At 36.6% G+C, this 17,014-nt stretch overlaps 1 protein-coding gene across 1 annotated transcript in view; it reads right to left on the bottom strand.

The window, feature by feature from the left end:
• Positions 1–5,138: 5,138 nt before the first annotated feature.
• Positions 5,139–17,014, bottom strand: part of LOC135203063 (beta-1,4-mannosyl-glycoprotein 4-beta-N-acetylglucosaminyltransferase-like) — a 16,513-nt gene continuing 4,637 nt past the window's right edge. The window contains exons 3-6 of the mRNA XM_064232668.1: positions 10,323–10,401; positions 6,905–8,538; positions 6,264–6,380; positions 5,139–5,396 (exon numbers count right to left, since the gene is read on the bottom strand). Of these exons, the coding sequence (XP_064088738.1) occupies positions 5,240–5,396; positions 6,264–6,380; positions 6,905–8,538; positions 10,323–10,401 (1,987 nt within the window). The 3' untranslated portion in view covers positions 5,139–5,239. The remainder of the gene's footprint in view (positions 5,397–6,263; positions 6,381–6,904; positions 8,539–10,322; positions 10,402–17,014) is intronic.

The raw sequence follows: 17,014 nt of genomic DNA on the forward strand, positions 1-17,014 counted from the left end.
CATAAGTTAGAAGTCTATGAACGCTAACGGGTTAGAAGACATGGTACATTGACAAAGAAGAATAAAAATAAGAAGAAATGTTATAATTACTGCACGTCACGGTCTGTCATACAGAACAAATGGACTTTTGTCTTGAATGGGTCACAATTACGAGCGTCCTTCGTGCATACGAAAGTCAAGTAATTGTCGTGGCCATGAATTGAGATGAGCAGAACGTAACATGACGATTTCGAGTTGAATATATTAACGATTCGTGTGGAAAAAAGGCGACAATATATATAAAAAAAACATCAATTCAAACGGTTAGGCCTATGTGTGGGGGGGAATCTGCCATACATTAGACGTCGTGAACATTTTTAAATTTAAATCGAATATTGCTACGCGGTTGGTGGGACTTTCAAGGGCGGTTTAGTTGGTTAAACCTGGGAATTTCGGCGGTTAGCGAGCGCGCATGTGTGTGTGTTTGTGTGTGCATGCGTGTCGCCTGAAGGACAGGGGTGTGAGAATTTAATGGTACAAAGGACCCAAAGCGTACGTGAGGGTGCTTTAATGGAGTTACTTACCCTGTTTCGACTCCAGACGGTAGAACAACGATAATAATAGAATTGATGATAACTTCAAGGATCTTGAAAACCCGGGTTTTAAAAAATCACATTCGTATATCGAGGAATTTAGTCATTTATTTCTTGGGGATAATATATAACGGTATATGGTGTTAGATTTCTTTACCATAATAATAATGTCTCATCGCTTGTTTTTTAATAGGTAAAATCAATAATACTACTTTTGAAAGGGCAAAATGACAAAAATAAGAATAATGATAATTAATAATAATATTAATCGCTTACTTTTGAATGATAAAATCAATGATAATAATGACTTACTTTTCAACAGATCAGATAATAATAATAATAATAATAATAATAATAATAATAATAATAATAATAATAATAATAATAATAAAAGTCTGGCAAAAGATGGCAATAAACGAAGTTCTCATATAGAAGCTGCATATAATCATGAGAAATTATTCCCAAGATTTTCAGTTATATATCACATGATTGAGATTTTTCGTCCCAAGTACCTTATTTCGTTAAGCTATCCTAATAATAATAATTGTAATAATGATAATAGTCATTTTTGGTGGCCTTACGGAACGTGATGACGCAATAATTTCCCTAAAAACCTTGTAGTCGCGACTTAAAAGCTGCTTTAGAAGCAAGAGCCCGTGCAAGCGCTTGACGCTTTGCTGGCGTAATTTCAAGCAAGAGTTGTTTGACCTTCCACGGGACAGAGTTTCCTTGAATGGTGGGATACATATACGCTATCAGACTCCATCTTTGATGGGGTTTTTGTTCATTTAATGTATTTTCAGTTTAGCATTGCCATCTCTCTGTTATTGTATATATTGCATTTCTTTCCCTTCTTCCTCTGTTTATCAGCATTTTAGTATCTTTTTTTTCTCTGCTCCCTATCCTTTATTTTCTTAGCCTTTACATTATCTTATTTCCCTGTTCGTCAGCTTCTTATTATCTCTTAATTCTCCGTTTCTCTACGTTTCATTATCTCTTATTTCTCTGTTGTCTGTCTGTCTGTCTCTCTTTGTTTCTCGCCCTTTATTGTCTTATCCTTGTATTATCTCTTCTTTCTGTTTCTCAGCATTTTTATTAATTCTACTTCTTCTCTTTCTCGGTCTTTATTTTCTTAGACTTATTGTCTCCATTTTTCCCTATTTCTCATTCTTGATTCTCGTAGACTTTTATTATCTTTTTTTTCTCAGCCTTCATTTTTATTAACTTCTTATTATCTCGTCTTTCTCTGTTTCTCCTTCTTTCAGTATCTTATTTCTCTGCTTCTGGGCCCTGTTGATATGAGAGCTGATATTGCGAAGTAGGGGAGTTGATAGAGATATATGGACTCCCATATATCGTCAGTCATGGACGTGATTTGCTCAGAATATATAAAATATTCTTTCCTGAAATATTTGTTTGTCATGTCCCATTACTCCCTACTACTCGATCTACTACAATTACTACTACTAGTAGTACTACTACCACAGCAGCTATTACTACTTCTGTTAACTTGTTAGCAAAGGCCATAACTAATATCTCAGTAAAGTTCTGCACGAATTCGTAACTTACTGGTTTTAAGTTGCTCCTTCCTAAAGCGCCTATATCATATTTCTATCCAATATTTGGGCAAAATCCTCTCTTTCTCTCTCACTTTCTTTCCTTCTCTCTTACTTTCTATCTTTCTCCCTTCGTTCCTTCCTTTCAATCGTATTCTAGACGCTGAATTCACTTATAGGCCTATAGCAACCCCACAGCCTCAGAACTTGACAACTCTGTAAGTCACGCGGAGTTGCCTAATTTCGTGTATATATATATATATATATATATATATATATATATATAATATATATATATTATATATATATATATATATATAGAGAGAGAGAGAGAGAGAGAGAGAGAGAGAGAGAGAGAGAGAGAGACCCACAAAAACCATCTTAACCTACTAAGCGGTGACCACAATTCCCGCATACGTTTCGTTGACCGCCCTGGGGCAGGTGACGTCACGTCCTTGGGATGAAATCTTATTATTATTATAAGAATAATAGATGCACCAGGGGACTTCAATTTATGAAATAATTCCTCGCTAAACGCTTATTTGTCATAAAATTGTATAAAACAAAAGTCACATAATAAGTGTTCCATATTCATTGCGTTCTTGACGATGCTTCTTATTTCAGTGGAACGGAATATAAAATCTAGGCCAAAGGCCTAGCGCTGGGACCTACGAGGTTATTCAGCGCTGAAAGGGGAATCTGAGAGTAGAGAGGTTTGAAAGGTGTATAACAGGAAGGAAACCTTTTTAAAAAGAATATGAACGGAGGTACAGTAAAAGGAATGAAAGGGGTTACAGCTGCGGGCCGAAGGGATGCTGCAAATAATAACCTTATGTAATGCCTACATTGTATCGCATGTGGTGTACCGGCGACACTTATAACTCCCTACGGGGACATCTAATTAGATCTTGAATTTGACCGTATGTGAAATATATTCAGTCCTTTCTTGTTCATTAGAATTTGTTACCAATTATGTTTACATAATCTTCGTTGACTTTTGAACAGGTAAATTTAATCAATTTTGGCATTCATTTTAGGGGAGCAATTGGTAGTACTGAGGCGATCTTTATTATTATTATAATGGCTGCAAAATTGGAACTCAATTCTTGACATTTTCTCTGTAACAAGAATAAGTTCCAAATTTGAAGCCATTATTACCTATTATAATAATAACAATAATAGTAATCTTACTATAATGGGCGCTTTGTCTGTCCGTCCGTCTGTCATTCAATCACGGTCAAACGGCTGGTCCGATGGTATGAAACTTTGTAGGGTTATAGTGGGGACCCCTAAATGGTTTATAATGGGGTCTCATCCAACCTCCCCAGAACTCCGAAGAGGATGGGGGTGAGAAGAGATTCCCTGAAACGGAGCTGGTTCTGCCCGTAGATTGCTAGTAATAGTAATAATAATTCACTTATTCGCCGTAAGATTGTTAAAAAAGTCGTGCAATTACTTTCTGTAATTTACATAAATTTTTTAATCCAGACTTCTAATTCAAACATCATTTACACTTTGATTGTCTGTGATTTACACTTAATTCCTTCCTGTTTTATCAGCATTTGTAACCAATTATTTCTACATAATCTTTGTTGACTTTTGAATAGGTTCTTTCAATTAATTTTATCGTGCTTGTTAGTGAAGTTTTCATGAACTGACGAAAGACTGGTCAGAAGACGGAATAACTTTCTTTAAAGTTAACAAAATTTTTCAAAAAAATCCAAGAAAGAATCTATTGAGAGTTGGAATAGGCCTATCATTCCCCCAACTGAATTTTTCGTTTGTGTTTTAACTAAAATAAAAGAGTGTTTATTAATGGACAAAAGACTGGCCAGGTGACAGAACCACTTCCTTTCATGTCAACAAGATTTATATATATACATACATACAACATTTTATATATATTATTATATATATACATAATATACATTATATTATATAATATATAATATAATATACTTATATATATAATTATATATATAATATATATATAATATATAATATATATAACTATATATATAATATATAAATATATATATTATTATATTCATATCTATATATATATATATAATATATTGCGTGTATATATATATAGATATATATTATATATATATTTATATATATATATATTTATATAATATATAATATATATATTAATAAATATAATAATATAATAATATAGGATATATATAATATATATATATATATATATTAAATTATATATATATAACCATAACTAATTAATTATATATATATATAATTTAACATAAAATCTATCAATATTAATATAATATAATAAATATTATATATATAATAAATAGATTATAACAAATAATATATATATGATATATATAAATATATATATATAATATATATATATATATATATATATATATATATTAATAATATAATATATAACATAATAATATAATATAATTAATTATTTATAATATAATATTATATTATATTATAATATATAATATATACATATATATTATAACATATATAATATAATTAACTAATTATAATATTATATATATGTATATAAGATAAATCTATATAGAGAATATAATATAATATATAATTATTATAATATAAATATTATAATACCAATATATATATAATAATATATATAATATATTAATAGATATATAATGATATATATAATAAATAATAATATAATATATCTAATAATAATATAATATATATTATATATACATTATATCTATATATAGAACTGATATATATATATATATATATATATATATATATATATATATATATCTATATATAATATAACATAACTCGTGAGGTTGAAACAAATGTATATATAACAACTCTTGTGAGGTTCTAACAGGCATATCCTTTTTTCGTTTGAGTTTATCTTACAAAAACCAGTTTTCTTGATTAGACAGAAGACTAGCCAGGTGACAGAACCATTTCCTGTCTCAAAATAAAAACTGAAACTCCACAAAACAAGAATTTACACACAAAAATCTAAGAACAAACCTTTTGAAGAGTTTATGGAAATCTTTATTCTTTTGCATAACGAAAACATAACCAACAATAAATCAACCATTAAAATAATAAATTAAGGACAGTTCCGGCCCACTATGGAGGCTGCCAGGTACGGTTGCGATTCAGAGGATGCCCTGGGTGGTACAATAACGACCTGTAGGACTCCGGATGTTCCAGGAGGTACGACGGGGCGTAGAATCTCTCCTGGGTGTCTTTGACTGGAAGGTAGGAAGCCTGATCGTCGAACCACCTGGAAAGATGATTAGGTCCTGTAGTTGGGTTTTTTATCCTACAAGGTAGAGGTTTCATTTTCATTTTACGATGTAAGGGTTTCATTCTACAAAATAGGGAATTTCATCGTACAAGTAAGGGTGTTCACTGTACAAACTAAGGGTTTCATTGTACAAAATAAGGCTTTTCATTGTACAAAGTAAGGGCTTTCATTGTACAAGTAAGGATTTTCACTGTACAAAGTAAGGGTTCCATTGCACAAAATAAAGGTTTTCATTGTACAAAGTAAGGGTTTCATTCTACAAAATAAGGACTTTCATTGCACAAGTAAGGATTTTCACTGTACAAAGTAAGGGTTTCATTGTACAAAATAAGGGTTTTCATTGTACAAAGTAAGAGTTTCATTGTACAAAATAAGGTTTTTAACTGTACAAAGTGAGGGTTTCATTCTACAAAATATGGGTTTTCATTCTCTTAGGTAAGGATTTTCATTGAAGAAAGTAAGGGTTCTCATTCTACAAGGTAAAGGTTTTATTTTACGATGTAAGGGTTTTCATTGTACAAGGTAAGCGTTTTCACTGTTAAAAGTATGGGTAGTCTTTCTACAATATGAGGATTTTCATTCCACAAGGTAAGGGTTTGCATTGCACAAAATAAGGGGTTTCATTGAACAAGGTAAGGGTTTCATTGTAGAAAGTAAGGGTTTTCATTGTACAAACTAAGGGTTTCATTGTACAAAATAAGTTTCCATTCTATTAGGTAAAGATTGTAATTGAAGATCGTAAGGGTTGTCATTCTACAAGGCAAGGGTTTTCATTGGAATAAAATAAACATAGATTTACTTTCCTTTTTCTTCATTAACATTTACACGAGCAAATGTATTTACCTTCCTTTCCATATCCTAGACATGACGTAGGAAATATTTTTCTTCTCTGGATAATCTCCCCATCTTGGTTTGTCGTTTGCTTGTGCAGAGTCCATCTTCTGCACGATGCCAGTAGGACTAAGGAAGAAGAAACACCTTTTAGATATGGCGACAGATGAACATTAATGTTGTTAACAGATTTTTCAAGTGACCTGAACAAGGCACAGTCAAACATGGCTAATATAAAGGTGCATCTTCAACCTTTGGAGAGCGAATCTTTGGCAGATGTTGGACAATCATATGAAGGGCTGGTTAGGAATACCAGTAAGCTATTGACTTGCGTTTAGCCTGTTTGTGATACGTGCATACATACTGCAGTACACACTCATGCAGGTAACTTACTGAAAACATATCACAGATTGAAGACGAGTCAGCAACAATTGGGGAGAGAATCTCTAGGAAATGAGCTGGTTAGGACTATCAATAAGAGGTCAACATGAATTTAACTCGTGTGATATGGGTTTGATAAGTTGCCTACATGCATTTATGACATGTTTATCACAATTTTTACTGCAATATGTAGCACTACCTACACAATCTATGACGATATGAATCATTATTCGCTTCAAAAGTGGTGCCAAGTTTGGCTGTTGTATACAAACCTGAAGCACCAAGAGCAGTGCCAGCCAGCATAATGGTCGACGCTGCCAACCACCCAGTCCTTCACCAGGTGCCCAGCTTTTCGGTAATATCCCAGACTGTCTGCCAGCTGGGGATGCTCCCAAGCCCGCTCCTTGCGTATGTAGAAGACGTTGTTCAGCAGAACTCTCTGCACCATTCCAATAGTTGCTGCGGAGTAGACAACTAACAGTTTCATCTTCGTTCCAGACAGCCAGTTAATGAAGGTCATATCGGCTGGAACCTGCCAGAAGAACCCGAAGACATTCCATCGAAGGCCGAAACCCACTGGTTCTGGAAAGCCGTCGTACAGTTTCAGAAACGTGACGACCTCCCGCGTCGGGAGCTCATCAGCGTCTGACAGAATGAAGAGGTCGTCTTCTCTTAGGCCTTTCATTTGCTTGAGGCCTTTGGAACCCATGTAAAACCTCAGGTAAGAGTCTGCCCTCCAGCCATTGCTCCTGGATTCGTTCGAGAAAAACAGGAGCTTGACGTAGTGTATTTTTTCCTGGAATTGGGCTAGATACCCACTCTGGAACTTCTTGAGAAAAGACAGCTCTTTGGGGTCTCCGTGGGAGGTGTAATTAGACTCAACGATGAGGAAGGCATCAACCACATCGGATAATTCGTGCATTCTCGCCTCAAACATGGCGAACTCGTGATTGACAGGTAGGCCGTTGATGACCCTTCGCGGTATTTTTCGTCTAGTCAATTTGACCTCCCCTGTGAGTCTGGATGACTGGCCAAACCAGACTGCTTCTGGAATGCCACAGTCGTCTCCAAAGTAATATTGCAGACAGGAACACGCCTTCCCTTTAGAGACTATGGTTTCTTCTATGTCTGTGCCTCTGATGAAACATTCTTTCCCGTCTATTTTTGTGAAATATGTCTTTTCGTCATTCTTCAAAACAAATTCGTTTATGTGGTTTATATCGTAGTCTTTGTATTTGTAAAATTGAGTTTCGTCTGTTATATTTAAAACATTGGAACTGACATTACCCAAAGCATGTCTTTTGTTTACTTTTTTATCGGCGGAGTCATCAAGTTTTACCAAACTGTCCGTCTTGTCACTTGTTAGGCCTACGCTCACACTTTCCAAGACCCTGTTAAATGTTTCAGGGCTGCTGTTAAAATCGCTCTGCCCATAGAACAAAAACCCATTCCCGTCACTCTTGTGCGTGACGAATTCGTCCTGGAAACCCCTACCAAGAACAGGGTCTTCGTAAAATTCACCCTCGTCCACTCCTGTTCCTCCATGCGAGCGATTCAAATCCACCGTCGGGAACGGTTCGGAAATGGCTGAAATGTCCACTGGGTCGTTAGAGTAAGCAAGATCATCTCTTCGTTCCTCTCCGTCGGCTGTCACGTCTTGCCTGACTGTTTTTTTCTCAGTGTTTACCCAGTGACTGTGAGACGCGTTGCCAGACTGTGTTGTTTGTAAACTGGTTTGGCCATTTGGCCTCGTGCGCTCGCCGTGACTTTCTTGGCCCAAGATGCCGCCTTCCGTTGTCGTGAAGAGGACAATATATTTCCCCACTCTCCTCTGCTCTTCGATGATCAGCTCCTGCCTTTTCTTCTCGAGATGTTGGGGCATGATGACGCATAAAAGCACAACGACCTGTCAGCGATAGAGAAGCATTACAAAACCGAACGGAAAAGTAAGTACCGATTACTAAGTATACTCTCTATATATATATGGTAACTAGCACAACACACAAATTTCTCTTTTCAAGCGTTTTTTTTTTTCATTTGGGCATAATATTCCTCGCGGCTGGAAATGGATTTCTTTTCTAACTGAATTGGGATACATTGAAACAAAAGGGATTTTAAACCGGTTACTACATCTGGCCTTCTATACAGCAGGATTCTGTGTTGAAAAGAGGATTAAATGTATGAATAAAAAGGGAGGCAGCAGACAAGCGTGCGCTTTTAATACAAGCACATTATTTATATATAAATATATATTTATGTATTACTGATTGATTCTCTTAGGTCAATCGAGTCACCATGCTGTAAATCATTTTTATAGAAAACGAACCCACAGACATGACATTCCCCTCCCCCTCGCCGGAGGACTGAACACCGGTTTCTTGTTCTCTAACCCTAAAAAGTCTCTATGATTGTGAAACATATCCATTCCAGAATTCCTATTCCCCTGAAAATCCCTTTCATCTTAACACTCGCGTCGCCTCTCAATAATTCTCCGGAGAACGTATGGCACTGATTTGCCGGGGGTGGGGGGGGTTGGGGGTGGGGGGGCGGGAACTAAGGGAGGGGGTGGGGGGGGGGGGGGGACCGAGGGGAGCGTTCACAAACAAACGAGCATCATTCAAATGTAAATTCGCTCTCAGACGCGCGAATGGCAAAACAAGGAGATTAGCATTCATAACACTACCGAATTATTCGTCTCCGTAACGCTCTTCTATATGGCTCTAGCGCTCTTACGCGGAGGCAGGATATTGCTATCACTGGCTGTTTCTTTACAGCTTCTAAGGTCCACAGCTCTCACGTGGTAGCGGAATAGCGCTATCGCTGTCTGTTTGTTGATAGCTTCTATATCACGTGGAGGCGTGATATTGCTATCATTGACTGTTTGTTTACACCTTCTGTCTAAGGTTCTACAGCTCTCATGTGGTAGCGGAATAGCGCTATCGCTGGGTGTTTGTTAACAGCACCTGTCTGGGTTCAACAGCTCTCTCGTGGTAGCGGAATAGCGCTATCGCTGGCTGTTTTACATCTCTAAGGTCTATAGCTCTCACGTGGTAGCGGAATAGCGCCATCACTGGCTGTTTGTTTAAAGATTCTACTTTTACGTGCACGGGAAACAGCGTTATCGCAAGCCAGTTTGTTTACGGCTTGCACTACTCAAGGTATATGGCCGTTTGTTATCATCATCCTCGAGATAACTGAGCGAGGATGACACCCATTTGCTTAATTGGCTGCCTCTATCTTGTCCTGGTTTAAGTTCGCAGATGTTAGAGAAATAGAAAGACCAGCAGGCAGTCAGGGATACCAGATCATAGGTGTACCTACAGGTCGATGGGTAGGGGGAGGGTGAGGTTTCCAGAGGATAATCTACGTATAACGTTTCATAAGCAAGTTTCATATTTTCATTGAAATTTGTCGTGTACTTTCAGTGACTGATGCATTAACAGAATCTACTGACAAAAAACAAAAATTATTAAAACCCATCCCAATTAACAAAATTACCACAATTTTCCAGATCCAGAGTATTTTACATTAATATTTCCTTACACTGCAAAACACTCCTGTTAAGATAACTCCAAAATTTGGTAGCCGTTAGCCCACATCCTAAAATACTAGCACGACTCTATCCAATTCATCTCTTTGTTTACCTTGTAACCTACATTTGTTTCTGTTGCTGTTCTTCTCGATACTTACTTGAGCCATGACCAAGATGACGATGCACTCCGTCAGTTTCCGCCTCCTTCTCCACTCCGTTTGTGCCCAGCGCCATGATCTGAAAAGACGTAAAAAGAATAGTACTACAGATCAGGAGACAAATGTATAATTAGAAAGATGGAATTAACATAAAAATGATATATAAATGTTTGAGAGAACTTCAGCATGCGTCCGAAGTCGCGAATTTTGTCGTTGAACTACATGATGCTGACGAACACTAGACTTATCGGCTCCTGTTCGTTCTGAAACTTGACGTTTAGACTCGTCCAGGATAAGAAAAGAACTGTGAAAATGGAGAGCGAGAGAGAAGTCGTGCATATTGGCCCATGTTCGATCTGAAACTTAATGTTTAGATTCATCCTGGGGGAAAATGAACTGTGAAAATGGAGAGAGAGAGAGAGAGAGAGAGAGAGAGAGAGAGAGAGAGAGAGAGAGAGAGAGAGAGAGAGAAAGTCGTGAATATTGGTATGAACTCCATGACGCTGCCTAAACCCTAGACGTATTAGACCGTATTTGTTCAGTGACTTGTAATTCAGGCGCACCCAGGGGAAATAGAATAGTGAGAGAGAGAGAGAGAGATTCTGACCAGTGTTCGTTCTGAAACTTAAAATTCTGATACACCCAAGGAAAACAGAAATGTGAAAAGGATAAGGGAGGAGATAGAGAGAAGAGAATCAATGTTACCGAAGAGTTAGTTAAAAAATTTTTTTATTCCAAATTCCTCCTTCACCACCAACCAACCAGTCATTCATTACAATCTCCTTTGTGATTGCACCCTCCTCACTTCACAACCGCACTCCAACAACCTCTTCCTGAAGTTACTTCAAGTAACGCGGGGATGTTCTCGAGTGTGCACAAGACTGTTTGCAAATAATTTCCATCTCTTTTGTCTGCTCGAGACTGTTATTTGCCGAGCAATCTTCCGTAGATGAGAAACAATGAAGAGGATTACGGTTGCTGGGGCGTATAACCACCGCGCGTAAATACACGCGATGAAAGAGAGTAACCGATCAGTCAATTGGCGGATAAATACAAACGATAATTAACGCCGCGGAGTATATATATATATATATATATATATATATATATATATATATATATATATATATGTGTGTGTGTGTGTGTTAGGGCAATGAAAGGCAATGAAAGTTTCAAGGAACTGCAAATTTTGACGAAGAAGAAGAAGAAGAGAGAGAGAGAGAGAGAGAGACCCTTCTTCCAGTATTCTGACACATTCTCGTGTGACTGAAAAAAAAAATTTTTTCCCTCAAACAGAACTTCTAATTGGACAGGCTTTCATAAAACATACGATAAGTAGTTCGAAAAAAGGGTGGAGGGGTGGGTGTTGGGAAAGTGGGGTTATGGAGGCTGCATCCTCTTAAAAAACAGGTGAATATTTAACAGAGTAATTAAAACTTTTCGGGGGTAAGGGAACAAGAAGAAGAAGACGAAGTAGTAGTTTCCTCTAGGGAAAGTTGGCGGTCTGGAATTTCTAATGATGACGTCTCCTCCTGCTAATGGTTGCATTCTCTGGTTTTCTCTAGAAGAAAACTATTGAGATGCCTATTTGTCTGTCCGTTCGCCCTTTTTTTTCAGTCCGCTCTCAGATCTTAGAAACAACCGAGGCTAGAGGGCCGTAAATTGTTATGTTGATCATCCACCCTCCAGTCATCAAACAAACCAAATTGCAGCCATCTAGCCTCAGTAGTTTTTATTTTATTGAAGGTCAAAGTTAGCCCTGGTCGTGTGTCCAACGACGCAAGTCACCACCGGGCCGTGGCTGAAAGTTTCATGGGTCGCGGCTGTGAGTTTCATTCGGCATTTATAACTTGTAGTACATACTCGTTTGTTTTAGAATAGTGTATTTGTAATGATACTAAACAGCATACAATTGTATTACTTTTATATTTCAGAAGTGCTCTCTCTCTCTCTCTCTCTCTCTCTCTCTCTCTCTCTCTCTCTCTCTCTCTCTCTCCCACATCATACTGTATATCAACATGCAGTATCAATTGTACGAATATCATATTTGAGATGTGCTCTCTTTCTCTCTCTCTCTCTCTTGTCTTTGTCGTTCCTTCGTCTGGTCACCTGAAGCGACAAAGGACATCTTCAAACAATTATTGTTTACTCCTTTGTCCCGGATGTTCTTTGTAGTTTGAATGACGTCACGAGTCGGTTTGTCTGACTGACTGTGATTTCCACTCATCCCTCGATGTGCTAGACCCAACCATTCATAACTTTATTATTATTATTATTATTATTATTATTATTATTATTATTATTATTATTATTATTATTATTATTATTATTATTATTATTATTATTATTATTATTATTATTATTAATTTCTTTGCGTGCCTCTGTACGTCTAAGTCAAACATATACGAATATTGCTTTGTTTGAGAGCAGCGGCAGTGTGTGAGTCTAGCAAACATGGTTGAGAATACGTATTTACAGTCTTGATTTATTTGAGATTCACTAAAAAGTTCTGGTTTTCTTTGGCCATAAATCTCTCATGAGAGAGAAAATACAAAAGAGCTCTCTTCAGTGGTCATGACACTGATTGCTTTTGAGGGAGACCGCACCAAGAGACCGTTATTCTATTATACAAGGGTGGGTGCGAAGCGGTTTAGGAATATGACGCTAGACCTATAGGGACTTTGTTAGACTTTAGGATTGCATTAAGTATTTCATAGTTAGTTTATTCTTTCATATATATACATATACATACATACATACATATACATACACACACACACACACACACACACACACACATATATATATATATATATATATATATATATATATAGAGAGAGAAGAGAAGAGAGAGGATGGAGGAGAGACAGAGGAGAGACGAGAGAGAGAAGAGAGAAGAGAGAGAAGAGAGAAGAGAGAGAGAGAGAGAGAGCATAGAAAACGCCATAGGATATTGAAAAATACTATTTCAAATTAACAGCGACCTTAAAGTAACACAGTTTAACCCGTAGCTTCGAGTTATGGTAACTCGTCCATGAAGATAGGTCAAGGTTAAAAACGTATTTTTAGGAAAATAGTCAATCTTTTAGAAAATATTCACAAATCATCTATAGACCTAACTTATATAGATTTTATTAATGAGAGAGGACAATAGTAGCGAGAAGTAATTACAAATAGTTATAAAACTACTTACGAAGTATTGTCGTATCTCTTGAGTTGATTCATATTAGGAAAACATTATGGAAGTAGTAACATTATTAAAAACCGTAGGCATAATAATACAATAGGACTAATAATAATTATCTGGAAGGTTTAAATGAACACAACACAGCAGGTTTAGTTAGATGTTCAACTACCATTCATGGTTTTGCGTTATATACGTTTGAAAAAAAAAAAGTTTATTCAAAGCTACTTGTGTCTATACGTGAGCAATTTAGGACCTTTACTATCATCGTGATATCAGATACCGTTAGATTTTGTAAAGAATTCCAGTCGAATTGAGAAAGCTTCAGAATAGAGTGAGTGAGAGAGAGAAGAAAGCTCACATGAACGACTGTTTATCAAAGGCTGTGCTATATGACGCGTTTGGGCGACTGACTACAAGAACGCAGCTTGCGACCGATGCATCTTCCTTACTCTTTATTTTTAAAATTTCCTCGCGTATTTTTCATTTTCCTACGTTTAACCATGTCCCACGCAAATGGCGGCCATTCCGAATTTCATCGAAGGGAACGAGGTGTCGTAAATTTTCGCGTTCGTATAGGAAGTCGAAGTCACGGCCAAAAACGAAGGAACCGGATGAGGTCCGTGGAAGGAACAATGCAGTTAAATGACACTGATTTTCGGAATCGTGCTGAATCACGGGCGGGAAAGTTATAAGTTAGGGTCGCCAACTGGTTCTTCCGTTGGTCTTTAGACATTTTCTTCTTCTTATTCATCAAACATCTGAGAGTGACACAGCAGATCGGCGAGGAGAGAAAAAGACTTGCTGGAGGTACCCAAACCCAAAGCCGTTACAAAGTTCATACCTTTGTTTTCTGCTTCTTCTACTACTACAAGTAATAGTTCTAATGTACTTCCGTTTGAGTAATCAATTGACTTCCCAAAATAACTGGAGTCCTGACGCGTAGGTCATCGAAAATGCGAGTCGTTTATTGATGAAGAATTGATTTAGACACATTGAACTGGACTCTCTTTCGTAAAAATAATTCGAATTGTATAATAATTTTTAATCATAACAATAGACGCGACTTTAGTTGGCTATATTTCGTATCTGTGACTTCAGTTATAGTGACTCGGTCAATTATTCTGCAGATTTACTTGATGTATGACCTGAAAATCTTACGAGTATAAAGTATGGTTTTGAAAAGTATATTTAACCTGGGCACGCATGCGTATTATTTTCATGCCATCTTTTTATGCTTGTAAGGTTTCCAGGATGTATATTCCTTTGAATCTGTGGAATATATTGTATTGTGTAGTACACCGGAAACACTACAACACAGGAGTAGTTACACATAGCAGCTGTTTAGTGTTTTTTAAATATAAACAACGGTTATTTGACCTCGGTAGAAAATAACATCTGGAGTTATATTTAACACTTATTAACATAATTTCTTGAAACTTTTTGACCAAAAAAGTAATTGCATAAAAGACTTTAAAAAAAAAAAGATTTGTTAAAACTAATGGTAGCCACTTTTTGATATATATATATTATATATATATATATATATATATATATATATATATGTATATATAAAATTCACGATTATTCGACTGCAGTAGACAGTAAATAACACCTGAGTCGTATCAAACATATGTTAACACAATGGCAAGATTTCGACCAAATAAGACGCAGAGCAACCAACTTTTTACATACTTTTTTTGTGCTAATATCATCCACTCATTGCAAATGTCTGCCATTAAGATGCTTACGATATATACACCAGATAACCCGCTACGTGCGAACGATGTCTTCCGGGATATGGAAGTTTTACGCCCGCTGACGTCAGCAGCGGAAATTTCAGCACGCGACAATTGAACGCCTTTGGGCGTTACGGTGAAGTTTTAGTGATCAGTGCAATGTAACTTCACGGTAGTACTTCACCGTCATTACCGCTTTACTGTTATAGATTCTTCTAAATCATAATAGTTGTTAGAAGTGACAACGGATAATTCTCAGTTATTAGGCCTATAGCTAACATTTCTCTGTAGTGTCTCTGTGAAGTTAGTGATCACGGTAATAGAACTTCATGGTAAAACTTCACTGTCATTACATTTTTGCTTTTAGAGAGTTTTCTGAGATATAGAATTTGTTAAAAGTGATACTTTAGCTGAAAACACTTATTAGACCTATAGCAAATGGTTCAATGTAGTGTCAATGAAGAAGTTAGTGATCACGGTAATATAACTTCACGGCAAGGCCAATTAATATCTTCACGGTCATTACTTCTTTATTTATATAGAATTTTCTGAACTGTGTTAGTTGTTAGAAGTGACACTTTACCCGATATACACTTATTATTAGGCCTGTGGCAAACATTTCACACTAGTGTCTGTGTGACGTTAGTGATCACAGTAATTAAACTTCATGAAATACTTCGTCATTACTTCTCTGGCGTTTCAGACGAATAATAATAATAATAATACGTGACATCAATCAATCACTGAATAAAAATAAACTCACATTCCACCTCCTACGGCCTCCAAAATCGTCATCAGCAGGAATGTAGAAGTTCACTAAGCCAGAACTCGACCCTCTCAAGTTTTCTCTCTCTTTTCCTCCTGATCGACGCCACCGCTTTCCTCGCGCCTCACTTCTCACTTCTCTTTCCTCAAAGTAGGAGGAAAAGTTGCTCCTTATTTCAATGGGGATTTCAATGGGGTAAGGCAGGCTTATTTATTTGTAGTATAAGAAGCAGACCATTCTGTTGTCAATTTCCGTTTCGGCGTTGAATGACCTCATCGTACACAGGTCCCAGCCGTTGGCCTTTTAGCCTAGATCCTGTATTCTACTCCATTTCATTCTGTTTACGGTTTATGCTGCTTTGGATGTGGACATCCACTTCGATAAAAAAAGAAAAAGTAATCCTCGAGTTAATGGAATCCTCCATAGCTCGTTCCGTAAGCTAGCACTATAACTGTTTGCTCACGATGCATAGGGTGTCCATAGAGTCCCAGTACCATTCTGACCCATAAATACTTGCAACGGTACTGGGACTTTGTGGACATACCCTGTAGTGTATAACAACTCACAATTATATTTACTCTTGTCAATATGCTCCTCTTCCCCGAGCGAGCCATGAATGACGGAAATGAATGAGTGAATTATTCATTCATTCATTCATCCGTCCCCGTAGTAGAGGAGAAAGGTCTTTTTCAAAGTCTGAAAGTTAAATATATTTGTGAAGGAATAGCTTCGTCTAGACGCTTGTGAGATCTTTAGAATTTAACTAAGCAGACTGATGTGAATATGAAAGTAAGTTTACACAGAAAGCTCGTATAAATGACGGATAAGGTTTATAAAGGAAAATATGTACATAGAATCCAACACACCTATGGTAGAGAGTTAGTAGACCTACCCAAAACAGGTGTACAATTTAATTAAGGGGTTTACAAAAGATATCAAATCCAACTGCTTCGAAAGGTCTAGTGGCATTACTATATGTTTCTTTCGTGGCTTTTTGACTTTA

The sequence above is a fragment of the Macrobrachium nipponense genome, chromosome 33, assembly GCF_015104395.2.
Source record: "Macrobrachium nipponense isolate FS-2020 chromosome 33, ASM1510439v2, whole genome shotgun sequence".
NCBI classification, from domain to species: domain Eukaryota; kingdom Metazoa; phylum Arthropoda; class Malacostraca; order Decapoda; family Palaemonidae; genus Macrobrachium; species Macrobrachium nipponense.